Genomic DNA, 20,800 nt, shown 5'->3' on the forward strand with positions numbered 1-20,800 from the left:
ACGTGCATTTGCAGCGGCACAAACAAATGACGTGTGGCATACCTAAGCTAATCATGCATGTTTTTACGTAATAAAATTATGTTTATTATAATCGAAGTTTAAATCAACATGAAGTAATGGGCACACCTGTTTAGGGAGGAGGGGCAGATCAAGTAGTGTTCAGTAAAGCTAAGAAAAAGTTACTTTGGGTAGACACGCTGTCGTAATTAAATACTTTGTGGGGATTACGATATGGTTTGAGGGCGCGACTGATTTGATTTGGGGGACGCATGACATGATTTTGGGGGGAATGTGTCATTGACCTTGGGGGGGTGGGCACCCCTGGTTCAGCCTGATGTTCAGTGAAGCTTGCAAAAGTAAAACGCTGCAATGGCACTGCAGATACATGCAGGCAGGAGGATCATTTGTTGCCATAACAGAGAGGACCGTTTTTAACTAGCTACCTAGCATATATCTTTTTCAATTCATATCATTTTTAAATGTTCCAACAAGATATCAGAGAAAAGCTAGAAATCTTAGTGAGGAATTAATCTCAGATCCATAGTTTTCGAGTATACTATGACGTCGCAGTGGACTTGTGCAAAATCCAACTTCCTTCTTCTGTTGGAGTTCTAAGGTTAATGAATTCAAACGCTCTTTGGCCTCTTGGCTTGTAGAAGCGAAGAAAAGTGGACAGATTTTGCAAATGGATGGCGATGGAAAAGTTGCCAAAGGATGCAGATGGATTCCTTCGAAACGTGGTCCAATCGAGTGGGAAAGTTGGTTAAGAACGCGATCTGCATGAGGAAATATTCTCTGCATCCACATGCATTGCTGAGTCATTAACCACTGTGATAGCACTAAGAGACAGGTAACTGCAAAAAGAACTCCCGTCTCACGCAGGGTTGTCAACCATGCGAACGTTTCACCAAGAGCACGATATTTTTTATTGTTTTCTAGAGCTAAAATCACGTGCTTCAAAAATGTCCCCCGCCTCACTTGAATTGGCCCGTTTTAGACGAAAGCATTTTTCTTAAACATTTCTGCCATGACCAAAATGTTACCGTGTAAAGTCAAAAATCTTATGGCATTTCTCAAGGATAGGATCCGCCCTATTTCCGAAGCTTTTTTCGTAGCATAACCAATCAGAAGCAGGCTCTAGGTCACGAGTGCAGACGTTACGGCGGCCACGTGATATGTAAACAACGCAGCACTTCGCATTTTTAAAATACGATAACTATTCAACCGAGACGAATAACGTTTTAGGTACCAACCAATGGCGCTGCTTAAATACGTACTTTTTAAAGCATACAGGACACGTATAACCGAACTGTTGCATGAAATGCTTTGCGTAAAGTACTGCCTGTTAAATATTTTTGGAAGCATTTATTACATAGCATTTATGCTAGCAAAAATGTTAAAAGGAAATGCTTCCGCCTAAAGTTGGCCTACCGCTCATACAACCATGGTTAGACTGGCGCACCAGAGCAATTAGTATAGAAAATAAATGATTTCACCCGGAAATAATTGCAAAACATTTTTTTTGTGCCAGATTGTGCGGAATGGTATAGTGAATAAATAATATATTAAAAATTCACCATCCAATTGTTTGGGGAAAATCTAACAATCTTCGACAATGGTGGCAAAAATTCACATTAAAAATAAAAAATATATAATATCTGGAAAAAGCTACATATACGTATATAACCAAAATGAAAGAGCAGAAAAAAAATCTAAATTGTGGTTTTTGTTTCATAGAAGTACGTACCATAAATCTTAGCTGAATTAGAAAGATTCAAATATTTTCTATAATTTTTAGAATTAGCGTAAAAGTTGTTCTGACTCAAAAAACAGCAAACATTTAAGAAACTGTGTAATTCACGTCCAAAAGTCACTGAACCAAATTCACAGCTTATGATTTCCTCTAGGGATTGGTTTTTGTTTCGTGCCTCTAGAGTCAGGGGTTGAGGAGATATGTAGTTTAATGCAGAGTCATGTGTTTCCCCTAAATTTACGCGTTCCAATTCTTATGATGTTGGTGAGAACGTAATATATTGTTTTCTGAAGTGTTTCGTTCACTTTCGTTTGTTACATGTTGTTTTAAAATGTATGCACACAGTAGCGGCGAGTAGGTGTCCTACCTCAGCGAGGGAGTGGGTGGGGGAGGACAGCCTGCTAAAAGGACAGCCTATTGTGGCCTATAACTATAATAGTTATCCATCTCTACTAATCCACTGTTGACCGACAATAGCATTCGCTCTGAAAATATCAAGGTATATATTTTTCCGTTCATAGATGGCAGAAGAAATTTTATTTAAAAAAATTGGTTACAAATAATATGTAATGCTAGAAAGTTGATATTTATTTAATAGTTTTTCATACACTATAATGGCACCCTAAAACATCTGATAAAATAATGAAGTTTTGTAGATTTAGTAATAATAATTATTGTAGATCAAATTTAATTCTTTTAAGTAAACTATTTCTTTGCGAATTCTAAGGATAAGAACTCTCCCTATCTGGTCGAAAAGTCAAAGATCGAGAAAGAAAGATCATTTATAGTCCTACAGGCACTCGTCGACATCGTCACAGAAATGGTCTCAGCAGACAACCAAAACAACTCAGATATAACACGAAATGTCATAGCAAAACGGCCCTTTTAGGACCAACAATTAATGATAGGCCCTTTTTAGGACCAAAATTCTGACGGCCCTTTTTAGGACCAAAATTCTGTCGGCCCTTTTAAGGACCACAACACTCAGTTCGTAACTGAACTGCCATCACAGACCGAACCTCGAGCGACAGTTGCAGAGGTAACAGAAACCAATTCATCGCACTACGCCATTACCACAACTATAAAACAGATGGGAGTCAAGGAAACGATGCTTCTACAGAAAAACTTCAAGAAATTTCAACTGTTAACTGTCAACTATCTGGTATGTTTTGTTATTGCAATACTTGATTTTGATATTATTTTTACAGGGAGCTGAGTGATTTACTCAATGCGCTCTTCTAATGAATTCCACCACCCTGTTTGTATTCCCAATCTGGCCCTCCGCACAATTCAAGAGTAAACCTACTTCATATTTGTCATTCGTGCCATATGGATCAAACCATAAACAGATAAAAATTAGAAATCCTACTGTAAAAATTTCTTATAATGATGATTCATTTGTCGACGTTGTGAATCATCTGGGTACATCACCAATTGAGCTATTACCATCCAGCCTTACACTCAGTCCTGAGAAAATTTGGAGCAAGCGAACGAAAACAAGTCCTCTGTGCAACTAGTGGCTCCAGAGGGCTCGACCAATGAAAGCATGAGGAGGGCAGTGAGTGCGTGGAGGAGAACGATTGCAGCTACCAGACATTTGCAACTGCGCGCACTGCTTTTCTCCGCCAACTCGCCTTCTCCCCTTCTGTGTCGTTATGCGCCGCCTTGCTCCACACATTCCGAGACAGAGTGTATTTGCTATTAACGTATAACGGTAAAAAAACAAAAAAACTTTTTATTTATACTAAGTCCCGGGCATCACTGGAGCATGTGTCTGCGCAAATAGTAAAGACGCGAGAGGGAATGGGATTGCGTGGAGGGGAAGCGACTGAAGTTACCAGCCTTCGCAACAGCGTGTACCGCATTGATCTGCGCACTCGATTTCCCCCCTTCTTTGTCACTATGCTCGGCCTTGCTCCAGAGGAAGCAGGGACTGAGTATACGTTGCAACAAGCCATGAAGGTTCAAAAAGTGAGTGTTTGGTTCTTGAGTTGGTGTTTTAAGTCCACTTTGTGCACAGTAAGGCTAATCGTGACTAAACCTACAGTTTAAAATGGAATCCGAACCACTATGTGCTTCCACCGGGTATCGAACCCGGGACCCATTGATTAAAAAAGTGAGTATGTGAGGCAGGGCTTACACGCATTCACATTCTCGACCATCGTGGAGGTGATGTGATCAGTACCACGCTCCTGGTTGAATATCCCGGAGTTCCCACCAGGTATCCATTTTATGAGATTGGTTAGTTGATTTGGTGTTTTAAGTCCACTTTATGCACAGTAAGGCTAATCGGGACTGGACCTACAGTTTAAAGTAGGATCCGAACCACTATGTGCCTCCACCGGGTATCGAACCCGGGACCCCTTGATTAAAGGAGACGCTGCTACCCCTGCGCCATCGGGGAGGTCCTCATTTTATGAGAGGCTGGGTGAATTCCAGAGACGCTCTGTGCAGATAACATGGTCTGATACCCTTCGTCTCCGACGTTCAAATCAGACGTCCTACCGACTGGACTACCGTGACTCCGTATAACGGTAAAATACTATTTTAGTGTACAAATAGGATAATAGTTGGCAACACTGGTCAGCAGAACCGTTCGTCGAAGGTTAATGTGCGTGGGCATCATCGTAATTTTCCGGCAGAAATTCCTGTCAACCGTTCTGCATCTGAACCGGATCTGGGTCTCGTTAGTTCTCGGTTACGTAACCCGATGCTAACGCTGGAACGTCTGGCGAGGGTTAACTCATGCAATGCATAACGTGAACTTGCAGCCAACAACTTTCACCGCCTTCGCGGCATTGCAGAGACTCATCATGTTGCCCAATAGGGGGAAAAAAAGAAGCAAAAAGGCAGGTTGGTCCGACACACATTTCCCCGGAACAATGGCACTCGATTCACAACACGTCACGATCCAGGCCGGCCCACGGACCGCCTCGATTGATTTTGGTTATGTCTCGGTGACATCTTTGTAGGAAAGACCTGCGTGCCATCCTTGTGAAAGACCGGTACCAATGTTTCGTGTCGGACATTCCTTTCGGTGCCTAGCGAGAATCTATTTGGGCGAAATCAGGCGAAGAGTATATTTCCTGGTTTTTCTGAAGCGAGAAATCATTATGTATATTAATATCTGAAGGTTGCTGATCCTCACGTTCGAACACGCAATCTCTGATGCTGGACATTCCTGGAAACATGAGCAGAATCTACAAATTATCATTCTGTGTATTTTCTCAGTATTCCAACTTTTAATGATTGCAAGCATGTGTTTTTACATAACACTAAAAAAATGTGAAATATGATAATATACATTTTTTTATAAAACCTTTTCTTGAGCAGGCCTCATCTCCAGGAATGTATCAACTCGGAGCAAGCCACGGCACCTACCGACCTGTTTGCTAAGATGAGTCAAGGCAATGATTCATAAAGCATTTTAGTTATATCTCATGTCTAGTCTTACTCATTACGTTCAGTGTACTAATAGCATTACTAACTACGTGTTATGTAGTATGTTAACCTACACTGAAACATACAGGGTGTTTCCGGGCTGATGATATAAACTTTCAGGGATGATGGAGAAGGGCACATGTATCAATTTGGGATAACGAACCCTGGTCCGGAAACGACTTAGTCGAAAGTTATAAGCGAAAATCGGTGTATGAAGATGTAATACTTTTATTACCTGCCTGCACAAGTTTCACAAGCTGCTACATTCACAACAGTTGTTCAAAGTGGCGTCCCCCAGCTTCGCTGCAGGCATGACATCGTCGCACAAAGTTCTGGCGTACCCGTTGGAACAACCCCGGGGTCGTTCGAACAATGTCACAGGCAGCGAGAATTCTTGCCAGGAGATCCTCTTCAGTGTACTAGAGGTGTCTCGTACACAAGACTTTTCACATGACCCCACAAGAAGAAATCAAGTGGGATCTGATCAGGTGACCGAGCTGGCCACGGAACAGCTTGTGAAACTTGTGCAGGTACTAAAAGTATTACATCTTCCTACACCGATTTTCGCTTATAACTTTCGACTAAGTCGTTTCCGGACTAGGGTTCCATATATATATAATTGATACATGTGCCCTTCTTCGTCATCCCTGAAAGTTTGTATCATCAGGCCGGAAACACCCTGTATAAGAAAAACTTTCATATGCATAGAGATCGATAATGATTAAGAATTGCAATTGTGTACGATACAAGTATATAGTTCTGAAAAAATCTCAATAATTAAAATGACATTACTTACAGTTAACTATGATACAAAAAATAATACTTTAAAAATAGGTTATGGTCATTATAGTCCCATACCGTCATTTCTTCACTGAACTTTTTTACAGTGGAATAATGTAAGCAGGAATATAATATGTGAGAAAAATCCTACGTACACTGGCGAAAGTGAAAGGCTCCTCTTTCACGAAACAACATCAATTGATGCATTCTTTCTGGCGTGCAAGATGTTGTGAAACGCCTACATTGTGGCCTTGGCTCATCATCACCTAGTAATACCATAAAAGAATGGCGTCTGCATAATATCCGAAGAGCAATTCGGAAAAATGCACTCACGATATTTAGTTCACACTATAAACGGCTAATGGAATGCGCATCTTCCTAAAAATCTCTCGACCTTCCAGAAGAGAATGTGCATTAGCTTTCAAGATGATATCCAACTGATATGAAAATAAACATCTGAAGGGAGAGTACCGCTAGGTTATGCCCAGTACGTTAGGGAAAGGATAATAATTTTCCTAGGATACGTTACATATTGCACCATTAGTTACTTTGGTCGATATTGTAATAGCTGTTTCTACCAAGGTTGTTAAATGTCGAGGAACCTATAAATTCTTGTGTGCTCTATTGGGTTCCGCTGCAGGACCGGAACATTTCTTTCTCGCACAATTAAAATTCGGTACAAGTTGCTTACTGTTTGATTGAAAAAAGGTCCCTGGACCGAATTGAAATACTTTAAACATAAAAAGGTTCTTTATAGCCGAGAACCTATGTACACATGCTGATTTTCTCTCCCGGAGCAGAATTGAATTTATTTACAATTTCTGGACTTTTAACACCCCCCTAACCCTGTTGTTCAATTTGATTGATTGATTGACTGTTTAAAGTCCACTTTATGCACAGTAAGTCTAATCGGGACTGGACCTACAGTTTAAAGTGGGATCCGAACCACTATGTGCCTCCTAACCCTGTTGTTCTTAAAGATCGAGGAACGCATACATTCTAATGGGTTCTATTGGGTTCCGTAACAGGACCGGAATCTTTTTTCTCGCACAATTTAAATTCGGTCCAAGTGGCGTATTGTTTCATTTCAATACGGAACTTGGAACCTATTTAAATTCATCCAAAAAAAAAAAGTTCCTGGACCGAATTTAAATTCATCGGAAAAAAGGTTCCTGGACCGTATTTAAATTCATGCGGGACCGAATTGAAATACTTTAAACATAAAAAGGTTCTTTACGGTCCAGAACCCATTTACGCTTGATGATTTTTTCTACTGGGCCAGAGTTGAATTCATTTAAAATTCCTGGACCTTTAACAATCATACTCTCTACACAAAATTTACACATAATCGACGGAAACTCATCTTCACTGAGTTACAAACCTCATCAACGCGAAAATCTTGCGTAATGTTGTACTGTACGTACAGTCACCGGCAATAAAATGGGACATCTTGATCCTGAAATACTCTCTCTCTTCCCTGCAAGGCGTTATGCATGTAGCGTAACTCTATATGTGGATATTAATAGTAAATTTTCCATGGCAACTTCTACCACCGCTGTAGAGTTAGGCAACACACATGACGCCTAGCAGAGAAGCGAGCATTTCAGGATCTAGCTGTAGCATTTTTATTGTCGTTGACTGTACAGTAACCTTACAAATGTAGGAAGAAACTGGTTACAGCATCACTCTCTCTAATGCATTCCGCCTTTGTAGCTTTGAAAAATTTATTCCTTAAATTTTATAATATTGATCCATATTTATTAGATTAGATTAAATCTCCCCTATTGAACGTCTTATTATATGTAACGTATGGTGTTCGTTTTTCACTGTATCTTTTCTCCCTATGCTCATCATTCTCTCCTCTGTGTCATATGTTTTCACTCCTGTATCCTATAGGACTGCAAACGATGAGCTTTTGTTTGAAGCCGCGTGTCTTCGCTCGCGCATAATAGCCCTGGAGGTAGAAATATGGCGGGAGATGCGCATGAGAGATTGTTAAATTTCCATATTTAGGAAGAAATTATTTGTACTCATTTGTGGAGTGCAATATGTAAAATGATATACTTCTTAGTAAACTTAAAAATTGCAGTCTTGTGTGGTGCAATGGCTCACAAGCTTCAAAATAATTGTTACAAGTAGAAATATGACGGTATGTTCCCGCTTTGATATTTTTGGATTCAAGTTGACCCATGTTAAGAGGCCCACGTTTCCGGTCTGGTACCTGGAGGTCTGTGTGCCTACCCACTTTTTACCCCCGCACCATGGCCTCTTAATGCTAAACTAAGTCTTGTGTACCAAGAAAAAGTAAACTGTCCTTGCCCCCCCCCCCCCCCCCTTTACTAGTTTTGGTAACCCACTCTCCGCCACGGCCCCATTGTGTGCGAGAAATTCTCATCATTGGGTAGGTACAGAGCGTGTTATTAGAAACCATTAACAATATTACGTCGATTGTTTTTATCACTAGAGTAACCAAAAGAAATGAAGGGGAATACTAAAATAAATCATTATTAAAAAGAAAAAAATCTCGGAACCCAATTCTAAGATCTCGGGTTTCAGAGATTACACATTTGTCAAGTAAAAAGAAAGTGCACTCTTATTAAAAATTTCAGTACAACTTCCGATAGATTCTGTATCTGCAAGTAAAATGTGTTCTGGTGCTCTTTGTCACGGTATCTAGTGACATGTGAAACTCAGTTCGATATAAATTATTTTTTGTTTATTGATTCATTTTATGTTCAAATATAAAAGTGTGAGGTTCTTGATTTTGCGGATAAATTTGTATCCGAGGCAGACGTCGGGAGTTGGGGACGGGTTTTTCTGAGTGACAGCGGAACTGTCTTTTCGGCTTAGGACATGACATATTTGCACCAACGCGAAGATAAGGAAAGATTATTTTCGTCGCTACCAGGCTTGAGTCGCAGCGGGCGGGCTAACCCATGTTCACGGATGACCAGAGAAATCAGCTAGAGCCCAAAACTGCAAGGATCCAGGACGCGTCGCCGACCGCGTTTCAAGACAATGGAGAGAGGTCATTTCCATCCCTCTGAAACAGAAGCCAAGCCACTTGAGCGTCCCTTTCAACGGAAGAATTCGAATCTCTTATATATAGGCAGTACTATGATTCCAGACACAGTTTTTACCCGGATTTCATAGAGAGAGCATCTCCGCGCTACACTCTCGCGTGATCATTGCTTTGTGTCCGTGAACTTTGTTTCCTTACGTACTGTGAGCGACTTGCAGATAGAGAGTTACCAGTGTGCGCCTTATTTTGGTGAAGATTACGCGGTGATTTGTTTTTTGCCAAGCGTTAACTACATAATCATGGGAGGCTAAAGGAGATTGAGAAGGGAGTCTGTCGGCTTCCCTGACCCCGCAACGATGCATCGCCATCTTCCGATGAAGCCAGTCAGCCAACGCCAAAGACGACATCAAAGCCAAACACTGCCCAAAGCCCGAAGGACGTCTTCAGAACGACGCCAATCGAAGCCCGTCACCAGAGAGAGAGATTGAAGGACGACTCCAGAACGACGCCGATCGAAGCCAGAGGGAGAGATTGAAAGACGACTCCAGAACGACGCTTCCAGAACGACCCCGAATCGAAGCCCGTCACCAGAGAGATTCCGGACAGGCGCGTGACCACGTACATCCGACGCTAGTGGCAAGAGGAACGCCCGAAGTACTAAGGAGGTGCAAGTACACCAGGTCGTCGCAATTATTCTTCGTCGCGATCGACCTCGGAGGACAATTTCGCCACAAAGGAACCGTGTGCAAGTCCCGCGTCCAGGAGAGATGCATGACCACGCCATGTAGCAGAGTCTGGTACAGTATACTTCAGAGGGTCTCATGTCCATGTAAACGTGCGTCGTTAGTATCAACACCGTACAGTTAACGCCGAAGTCTCACTTATTCGCAAAGTTACTCAGGAAACCCCGAACCTAATTTCCGTCTCTGACAATTTTTGGTATTGTTGTAAAAAAGGGTTATTTCATGTTCAGATGTTCTAATTTAATTGTCTGCATTCAGCGTTAGAAGCTCCATTTCATTTCTTTAACATTTAGTGTAAATTGTCAAAGTGTGCTCCATTTCTTGTGTAACCGACCGCCCCGTCGCGCCATTTAACTCGTCAATACTTGACTGATGAGTCCCTTTTAATTGTGGAAGGCGTAAGTTTTATTGCATGGTCGTGTGCGTGAAATAGTATTATTTGTTGCATGGTGGTTTTTAAGGTAATTTTTGCTCGCGCCGACGATTGATTAGTGTATTCCGGCAGCTGGAGCCAATTAAGTTTTTGCATCACTATGTAATTGAGTAGTTGTTCTCATTGGACGAGAGAGGCTTGTGTGTAATACCCCCGTCCGAGAAACTTGTATAATGTCGTGCTTACGACTCGATGCACACGTTCATTCGAACGAAAGATTTAACCCCGCCGACCCAATAGTCTTAGTTAACCGCTTTCCGAGGGCTGGCACTTAAGTTAATTTAAAAGAGCACAGGAGCTGGCGGACAAATGCCCCAAATTCACATTAAGGTTTAAAATTAAAAGGAATGATATGTTAATGAGATCCATGATTTGTATCCATACTTCACATGTAAAAATACCTCATGTGTGTGAAAGAGAGATAGAGTGAATGTTGTGAGAGTGAGGAGGCTTTGTAAACAGTTGTTGATTGCAATATTTTTTTGTTGTTACAATATATATTCACTTTTTTACCGTTCGTCAGTGTTGTTATTTGACGTTTTTCAGGTACCGGATATTATGCTATTAGTGTGTTATGATTGTTCGAATCTACATATCAAAGGTAAACAAAACAGTGTAATATTTCAAAGTATCTATCCCCGCCTCGCAATAGTATGACAATAAACGACCGTCTCAGTACCGAACTTGAAAACCTGGACCGTGAGTCACGACCGGTTTCCCGTACACATAACGACGTTTGGCCCCGTGCCGGGGTATGATTGACACGTCATTTCGGGGACCGTGAGTGCACTCGTTACATCTTTGTAAATTAGTTTCTACAGAACACAAAGTGACAAGCTTTCATGGATTCTGATAAACTCAGGTATTGTTTCTCTTGTAATAACTAGGGGACGGATTTTTGCATATTTGCATGTTTTTTTCCTTAAGGAAAATTCATATGTTCTGAACGGATATACTCACTTTATGTGGATTAATCTGGCAAGTTTTACAGTGCATATAAATGCATATTTGGGACGTTAATGCATATTTTAGCTTACTGTGCATATAATCTGCATATATTGGGAGTAATTTTCATGTAATTGTTCATTTCATGTTTGTCTGCTTCATTTTCCCCGTCAGCACTTAAAAATAGCCTACTTCGTCTGGTCATGAGCACTAGTTGGGTCAAGAACATTCCAAAACTCATCTCATACCATTGCAGGTGGTCTGGTTGCGAAGATAGAGAACCAACGACCCTTCAGAGATGTGAGTCACATTTCCAAATTCCAACGAAAACACTGGGGTAGCGTTGTTTGAGGATTATCTGTTAATGTGACATTTTGATAAATTTGTGAGTGTGTCTGTGTGCACTGCAGAAGTGACAATAAATGAGAGAAGAAGTAACAGCTCTAAACAAGTATTACATTTCAGCCATTCAGAGTAGTTTTTGGCAGCTTAAATAGAAAATTGCCGAAATACAAATTTACCTGCTCAAACAGAGCTTTCATTTTTGGCAACAGAAAATATTTGTTGCCTGCGTAGGCCTGGACACTGTGATTTTTATAAAGTTATGTTAATTTTTTCGGACAATGCTGCTGTATAACCTAGTGAAGGATCATTCTGTTATTTAGTACAAAATAAAAAAATGGAAGAAACTAAGGGAATGATGGTTATACGAAGACATGCACTATAAGCGCATTTTATTCTTAAATTAGACATAATAAAAATACAATAACTTTTTGCGATTATTTATGTCTGTCTATGGATGGCAGCTAAATATTCAAACAACATACTGGTTATAACTGCTACCCCGAATATTAACACTGTGGATAATATTTATTCACTATGGAAACTTCCTACCTACCTTGACTTGAACTGGCAAAGTTTGTTGGCAAATGGAAGAATTTCCATTGAAATAACATATAAATAAATGCTGATAAATGATATGTACACTGAAAAGGTTATATTAAGTTTGAACTGAATTGCATTAACTTGGAACATAGTCTTCCTTGTGAAAGTCATGTTATAGGCCTATCTACCATGGCACTAAATACGAAATTTGGTTGCCATTAATTTGCAATACATTATATTTTGAATGTGAAAGTGGTTATTCATTCAAGTATATTTTCAAGCGAAGGTAGAAGGTTTAATTTTTGGTGGAATAATAAAGATTCCGATGCTATTTGTGAATCATTGTAGCATTATATTATCCTCTGAATGAATTACCTTCCGTGTAACTATAGGTCTAGGTTTTGAGTTTTAAAAAAGCCTGAATTTAGAATAACGCAAGGTAAAATGCATATAGGTGAATCCGTTGTGCACTTATTTGTGCTCGGGAATTATTGTGGGATGTAGTTTGTAAACCGGCACATTTTTTGTAATTCAAACGAGATTTTACTTTCTCAATCAAGGCACGTAAACCATGTGGGAAATTAATGGTATAATATTTTTTTACTGAATACGCATGACCTTTGCTGTGTTCCAGACGGATCCACTTATATGCTTGCTATCACTGCAGACTTGAAACAGAAGAAATACTAAAATATGTGATTGAAGTCAGTACTGTTTGTTACGTGTGAACGTATTACTTGTACGAAAGGTTGAGATACAAGATTTAAAATGTCTTAAGATGTACAGAATATTAATGAAACGTACCATGTGCAGTTTAGTGCCTTGTCCGATTTTACATAATTTGCCAACCAAGATTAAAAATCCACTGAACGTAACTTACATCCACAGTGCAAACTCTGATTCACGCCTAACCAAAGAATATATTCTGAGCAGTCACAACCGTACACGAAGCGTGGCCAAACTTAGAGCTACCAAGCCTATTAGAGTGAGCGATTCGACAAGTCCAAGGGAAGCTGCAGTGTTAGTGCCTTTGTGCGAAGTGCAAGGGGAATTGGCGTTGCTGTACACTCTACGCTCACCAAACATGAAGCAACACAAAGCCCAGGTGTGTTTTCCGGGAGGAATGAGGCTTAAAAGCGACAGGTGTGCATGGGACACTGCCCTTCGCGAAACAGAAGAGGAAGTGGGTATCGACAGAAACAGTGTTGATGTGTGGGGGAATGCAAACTACGTAGGAACGTGGAGAGGGAACATTGTAGTCGTTCCGGTGTTGGGGTACATTGGATCTATACAAATTGAAGATTTGAATCTTGACCACCGGGAAGTGGAGCATGTGTTTATTATGTTCTTGAAGGACTTGTGTGATTCAAATAACTGCAAGCAGACACAGTTCAGGAGAGGGTATGTTATACCAGCATTTGTAGGTGGTGAATACAGAGTGTGGGGATTGTCAGGTATCATAACACATGTCATGTTGAAAGCTTTAGTCCCTTGGTATGGTCATACATTGCACTACATTCATTCAGTATCACCGTAGTTTGTTCTTTTATTAAGAGGCATTTTTGTAATAATTAACTGACTATAAATAGAATGTGTTACTCAATTATGTAATTATTTATCACATAACTAACCATTATATATGTCCATTGCTTGACAATTTAAGGAGTATGTTGTAATCAGCAGTTTATCACATCTAATCAAACAATAACAAATTTAATATCAAGGGTTTGATAAATATAATCTCGTATTATTACACGAATGATGTACAAGCACAGCGCTCCCTGCTTGACAGTTTTCTCAAGTTACGTAATATATTGAGGCGAGCGACTAGGGACAGCCGTAGCAACTTGGAAATACATGCTAACAGCACCGAACCTGACCTGCCTAACCTATCCACGTAGGCACATAATAGCAGAAATAAGCATGTAAATAGATTTAACAGGTACAATTCAGTTTATTTAAGCTATTATATGCATACGTGAATAGGTTAGGCAGGTCAGGTTTGGTGCTGTTCGCATGTATTTCCAAGTTGCTTAAGGCTGTCCCTAGTCGCTCGTATACGTATTTCGTTGCAGATATTATCTATGCACCAGTAGCTTTTCCAACTAATGTAATATAATTTTATATTCTGGCTGCATGATGTAAACAAGTAATTAGAACAAAAATTGCAATATAATACAGACGGTTGTGTCAGACTAAATACTCAAATGTGAAAATAAAATGACTAGCAGTAACTAGTAGAAACTAAATATTCAGTCTTCATAAGACAATGGTTAGGTAGGATATTGCGTTACGAATCATGAAGACTTCCAGATGGGATATATTTTAGTGAATAGTGCACATTTTAGTGACTCGGATCCCATCTCAAATTATATGTATTTAGAACAAATTTTAAGAATTTAAATTCAGGGCTTCAGCTTTAAACCCCAGGCAAGACAGTTGACTAGTTTTTTCAGCTATTTCTTATTCTAGAGATTTAAAGAAACGTATGAAAACACCGATGATCCTACTATGTCCCTGTAGAAGCGAGATATGGTCTTAAATATCACATTATGTCATGATCAGGGAACGGATTTATATGTAGTAGAAATGTACTAAATAAGTAAATACACATACAACACAAAATATGTTTTTATTTTCTGTTTCCAAAACAATGAATGATAAAATGTTGTTGGAAGTGTTCGAACGTGATGGATTTATACTGACTAAAATTGCGTTCAATATCGTTAGAAGTAATGGGAGTGTATTTCAATTTTGTCAGTTATTCGCAAAATATCACCTAACTCTTTCGGTCACAGGGGAACATGTAGTTATTGCGCATATGGAGTATATGTTGAGAAATGTTCTGATATATGGAAATAATATGTATGTAAAATATGAGCCAAAACCTAATGTATGTACAAATATGGAAAATAGAAACTGAATGTTTCGAGTCTACATGCCATGATGCACAAAGATAATATAACTGATTTCAGTTTCATACATACATTTATATGTATTTACCTATATCTAAATCCGTTTTCTTGTCGTGATGATGATAAATTTCCAAATTGATAGTTCCTATGTTAATTAATGCAATATCTCAATAGAAACCTGGTTAACTCGCATAAAAATTAATTGCTGACCAGAGACAGCAAGCTGTCGGTTCTTGACTAAAACGGTTCCGATGTCATCCAGCTTTGTCCTAGAAAGTGAAGCGATGCGAGTCTAGTTGCTATCATGTTGGTTATAAAAGAGTACACAGGTGAATGTCAAGTTCCATGAATGTTGTTTATTCGACTCCTTGAACCGATGTTACACTTGTTTCACAGAGAAAATAGGGCACCGTTCTTCCGCCCAAGGTACTGTGACAAGCGCGAGTCTAGAGGCCGCGCTGAACGTGAGAAAACACTGAAAGACAATCGACGGTTGTGAGTTGAGGCCTTACAAGTACTCTTCTCCTGTCTGACGTAAGAAATTTACATGTTTCGTCGGTGCATCCTTAACAATTAATTATCCAAGATCACACACTAGACTTTTCTTTTTAAAAAAATGCTTAGGTCGCTGTGAATTGTTTCCAAAATTCGCTAGTTCTTAAGAAATAAAAATTGACTTTTCTTGTTTTTCCCACGAAACAAAGCCCTCTAGGATAAAGGCTATTAACAATTTAAAATATCTCACTCAACGCTGAAATTCGAACGAAATCGGATCCCACTTTAAACTGTAGGTCCAGTCCCGATTAGCCTTACTGTGCATAAAGTGTACTTAAAACACAAACTCACACGTACCCGTTCTTGGGTAAAAGTAAACACGGTTGCCTATATTTAAGGCGTGGAACTTGTGTCGGCGCCAGGATTTACCATCTAGGGGTGCTGAGGGGGTGCGGAATAAAATTTAAGGGGTACGATGTTCAAAATAAAGGAAAAATGAAACATGCATGCTTAGCCACTACATCAAACAGTAATAATCTTTCAGTAGACTTGTATGAAAATATGCTACTGACTGGAATCATTTTTGCTTGCATACTGTGACCACAACATGTACAAAGAAGTACATGGGGCCTCCGTTTCAGATTAATATCAGTGACTGTAGTATACAATCATAGTAGCGTCTCTTGAATACTTAATACGATTATACTTAAACGTATTATACGCTCAATGGATTACGTAAGTCATACCGTAACTGACCCTGCAACATAGAAATAATTGATTTGGTTTAATTAAGAAAACATGCTTGGTCAAGCTATTAAACAAAAAAAACAGTAGCATTTACTAATTAATAATTTGATCAAATTATTTTTACTAAAGAGCATTTAGTACTCGTGAACATTCATTTGTTTCTCGCCCCTTGAAACAAAAATTTCATTGACACAAACTATTTTCATTATTCCAAAGTTTATTTTCTGTAAAAAGTTAACATCATTTTCGACTGAAAATAGATTTTAAAAGAGGTGCTGAAGGGGGTTCGCACGCATCGCCCTGACGCCGTTCCTGCGTGGAAAAAAATACTTTCTGAACAGTTAATTGTAACACTTATTCCCACATGGAATTACATACATAGGTACATGTCGACATAGTACTATAGATGGCTAGAGATGCCGGTGCAGAACGTTTCCTTCCTGGTGTACTTCACATCCGGGAATGCTCCTACTTTCATAGGAGAATTCCATATCCCTAGCCATCTACAGTACCAAATGTTTGTCGAACCCTGGAGCCTTTGATTACTAGGCATTGATATTACCGCTACACCATCGGGGAGGCTCCTTCTCTCGATTACTAAACCAGTCTTGTTCTCGCATGAGTCTCTTTTAACGCTTTGGTTGATTGATTGATTGATTTGCTTTATCTTACTTTGCTTTTTCTGCCACTTTCGGCTAATTTACGAAGATGGGAATGGGTAATGATATGATGAAATTGATGAATGGACACTCACAAACATTCCTGCTCAGGCCGGAATTCGAACCCAGGACTCCTGGCGTCGTATCGCGAAACCACTCAGCCACGGGGGCCTTTTACCGCTTTGTAATTCCCGGTTACGATACACGGTGGAGGCATATATAATGGTTAGATCCCACTTTAAACTGTAGGTCCAGTCCTAATTAGCATATCTGTTCATAAACTGGACTTTAAACGAACAAACTCAAACTCGTATCCGTCTGAAACGGCAAGACTTTGTCTCGAAACAAGTCTGGAGTCTTACAAAAATAATTAAAAATACTTCTTACGGTGAACGAATATGTTATTTCATATTTAAAATATGTCGATTTGATGCTGCCTTTGGCCCAAGGAAAGAAATTGAAGCAAACGAAAAAATAGAACTAATTAATGCCTACTTAATTATAAAATAATGCAATTCCAGCTATAGTCAGATTCACAATTAGAACTAAAAAATAATAAAAATGACCCGTGGCTCGACAACCCTTGAAGGGCCTTGGCCTATCTTCCGACTGCTAGTCTCCCTCCCACAATCCTGCCTAGAGGTGTGGAGATCTTCAACCGGTAATGGGGTGACGTGGGGTCAGCACGTCGAACCCTCAGCCGTTATAGAACCCTCATCCGTGACCGGGTTACGCTACTCACTCGTAGCTCCACAATTTACTCACGATGGTGCGTTGCCACCGGTCCTATACACAGGCCGAAAACCCAGAGACTGAACCCAGGCGGACTCGAACCCATGCCGTCTCGCTGTCGGAGTCCTTAGACCGCAAGGCCAGGGAGAAGGACATTTGAAACCTAAACTAAACTATATTTTGTGTATGTACGAATTCAAGTTCAAATTCTAATATCGAAAATGCTCCGGACAAAAATTTTGTTGAAACTTGGAGACTTGTTCTAAACAAGAGGTTAATGACAGCTTTTAACATCTGAAATTTTCGAGGTAACCTTCGAGCTTGACTCCACAGAGTCGCGAAGAATTTTCAATATGATACCATTCGACTTAATATGATTATTTAAGATTTTTTTTCCATTTCTTCTCCGTTTAGCAAATGTTAGCCTATTAGGATGTCGGAGACCACTCAAACCAAATATCACAACGAAAGAAAATTTATTATGCATAAGCTCATTGTGCCTCATGGTTTTCATATTCACAATTAAAGATACATTTGCAAATCAAAAATGAAATGTATTCACTAGAAGAGCGAAGATAACATTTCTATTACCTCTCTTACCGTGATGTGCCACCGCTATCGTTATGAATGAAGATTTTCCACAGTTAACACATGTTGCCAACTAACCCAGAGACGAAAATTGCCTGTGGGCTGTTTTTATACACCGAAGGTGAAAGAGTGCACTTAAGGGGAAAAAAAGAGTAAGAATTTAATCTTCCTTTTGATGATGATAGATTGTGTAAGAAAACCGTTACGTCATTTGCGGTTTTAACAGCCGGGAACTCTGCACAAGAATTTCCGATCTTCCAGCCAGAAGAAGCGGTCACGTCTGGAATGGACTTGGAAGATTATGGACAGTGTTGCTATCCACAGGAAATTAAAATGTCTGTTTCTCCTAGCATACACCAGCACTCATTACCTCACAGGATAGTTATGAGTAAAAAGAAATGTGAGGGCAGATGTTCCTACACAACCTTATGAGTGCAGTGTTGCCAGGGCGGAAACGTTCAGGATTAAAGTCCCAGCCTAAGTATTGGTGTTCCTTAGTGAATGTGCCTTCATCAATTTAATCTAATCAACATTGATTCGAGGTGTAAAGAGTAAAACTTTCTCAAGACACCTAAATGTCAACATCTCATCCACGTAGTGCACAGCGGACTGCATTTTGCAGACTAGCGAGGTCTGGCGCTTGGACTGGCGCCAGTAAAATCCTCTCCGGGGCCGTGTTGTGTGGTCCCTGTATTGATTGATTGATTGAATTGTTGTTTTAAGTCCGCTTTAAGCACAGTAAGGCTAAACTGGATCTACAGTTTAAAGTGGGACCCGAACCACTGTGTGCCTCCACTGGGTATCGAACCCGGGACCCCTTGATTACAAGGCGACGACGCAACCACTGCGCCATTGTGGACCATGTATGTTTGTGATTGCGCCTTTATCCATTCATCCCCATGTTCGCTATTAGTCAATAGTAGCAGAAGAGGGAAGTAAAATAAATGAAATCCTACTTTTAATCAAAATTCATCCTCATAGTCGCGATTAGACAAAACCAGGCAGAAAAGCGATGTAAAAAATGGAAAATGCAATTAACATTTTCGAGAATCATGTATTGCAAATTTCAATGTTTTCATCTATCATATATGTGTATACATTGTGGACCATGTATGTTTGTGATTGCGCCTTTATCCATTCATCCCCATGTTCGCTATTAGTCAAAAGTAGCAGAAGAGGGAAGTAAAATAAATGAAATCCTACTTTTAATCAAAATTCATCCTCATAGTCGCGATTAGACAAAACCAGGCAGAAAAGCGATGTAAAAAATGGAAAATGCAATTAACATTTTCGAGAATCATGTATTGCAAATTTCAATGTTTTCATCTATCATATGGTAAAATCCTCAAGTGTCTTCAATACCATATAAACAAAGATCCTAAATGAAAATATTGAAGAAAGTGTTGTCATTTACAGATTGTTCCTGACCTCCAAGTTTACTGATTCATGTAGATCTAACAAACTGCTAGGCTAGTGATTGATTCTATGTGCGACTGCACTACAGCATGAATGTAACTGTATTTATTCGTTCATTTATTTTATCAATTCATCATTTATCCCCGCCATTGCGATTAGAAAACATATATAAAAGACCCTTAATACAAGGCAATACTATAATACAGTTATATCACGATAAGCAGCTAATTACAGAACACCGTATTCAGAAGAGGCTAATTTAAGCGTACTCTTGTGCATAATTTGCAACATTTAGAACATTACCTTGCAGCAGTGTTTTGTATTAATCCGCACTTGAAAAGGTTCAGTGTCTCCCGTGCTAGTCTTGCACCCAGTAGCAACTCTAGAATACTTTCCCTGTGGAGGCCAAGGGAGCAGAATAACAGTAGAAGGTACACAAAAATTATTAAGTAAGATATTCAATTACATATACTGTGAGCTCGACCCACGATCTCGCCACCAAAAGTTCTCGGTTCGACCACTGTCCTTGACATGCCTTTCTGTAAGCGTTTTTTCATCATCGTCATTCATCTTCATTAGCCAAAAGTGACAGAAAAGCGACATACAATATCCGCAAGTACCGCGGCGACTCCCTCGTCCTACCACGAAATTACTTATTTCACGTGACCGACTGGCCGAAGAAGCAAACAAAAATAAGCACAATCGACAAAATATAAAAATTGCAATATTCATTCTTTGGCGAAAACTAAAGCCCATGCATCGTAGGGCAGAATCAGACAATTACTACTATACTAATCACAAAGCCAGTTTTATCATTGTATACTGTTTTCTACTTATTAAAACCTTCTAAGGTTCCTTGTATTATTTTAACTTCTACAGTAAACTAATGTAGCTGTTTCATGTTAACGTTTTCTTCGAATGCACTGTTAGAATAGTGAACATCCTTCGTAAATTGTAGCACCCACTAGAAATATGGGCTCCCAGTACACACGTAGTACATAAACAATGTTTTTTTTTGTATGAATATATATTTGGTTTGAGCTTTTAAGTTATGCACCAGTTACATTTGTTTTATATTTCAGGATTTTACAATTTAATATCGCAATATTTTCCCTCAGTTGGTAAATATATAAAAAATGTTTCTATGAAAGTTCTTGTGTTATAAGACTGAATACGTACAATAAAAAAATGCATAACACGAATACTGAACCAAGTTCGCCTAATCACTGACTCTAATAGATCAGGT

The 20,800-nt window shown here is 39.4% G+C and overlaps 2 protein-coding genes across 2 annotated transcripts in view; both read left to right on the plus strand.

The window, feature by feature from the left end:
• The window catches only part of LOC146002226 (uncharacterized), a 96,215-nt gene that overhangs the window by 11,158 nt on the left and 64,257 nt on the right, over positions 1-20,800 (plus strand). The gene's annotated exons all lie outside the window — the stretch shown is intronic.
• On the plus strand, positions 12,718-13,595 carry LOC146002030 (mitochondrial coenzyme A diphosphatase NUDT8-like). Its single transcript, XM_083139743.1, has one exon. It carries the CDS (start codon positions 12,781-12,783, stop codon positions 13,537-13,539), a length of 759 nt encoding a protein of 252 aa, XP_082995869.1. The 5' UTR covers positions 12,718-12,780; the 3' UTR covers positions 13,540-13,595.

Source organism: Lepisma saccharinum, chromosome 18, assembly GCF_977018435.1.
Source record: "Lepisma saccharinum chromosome 18, izLepSacc3.1, whole genome shotgun sequence".
In the NCBI taxonomy this organism is placed as follows: Eukaryota; Metazoa; Arthropoda; class Insecta; order Zygentoma; family Lepismatidae; genus Lepisma; species Lepisma saccharinum.

Coding starts and splice junctions, on each gene's coding strand:
- LOC146002030 (XM_083139743.1), top strand. CDS start 12,781: ATGTACAGAATATTAATGAAACGTACCATGTGCAGTTTAGTGCCTTGT.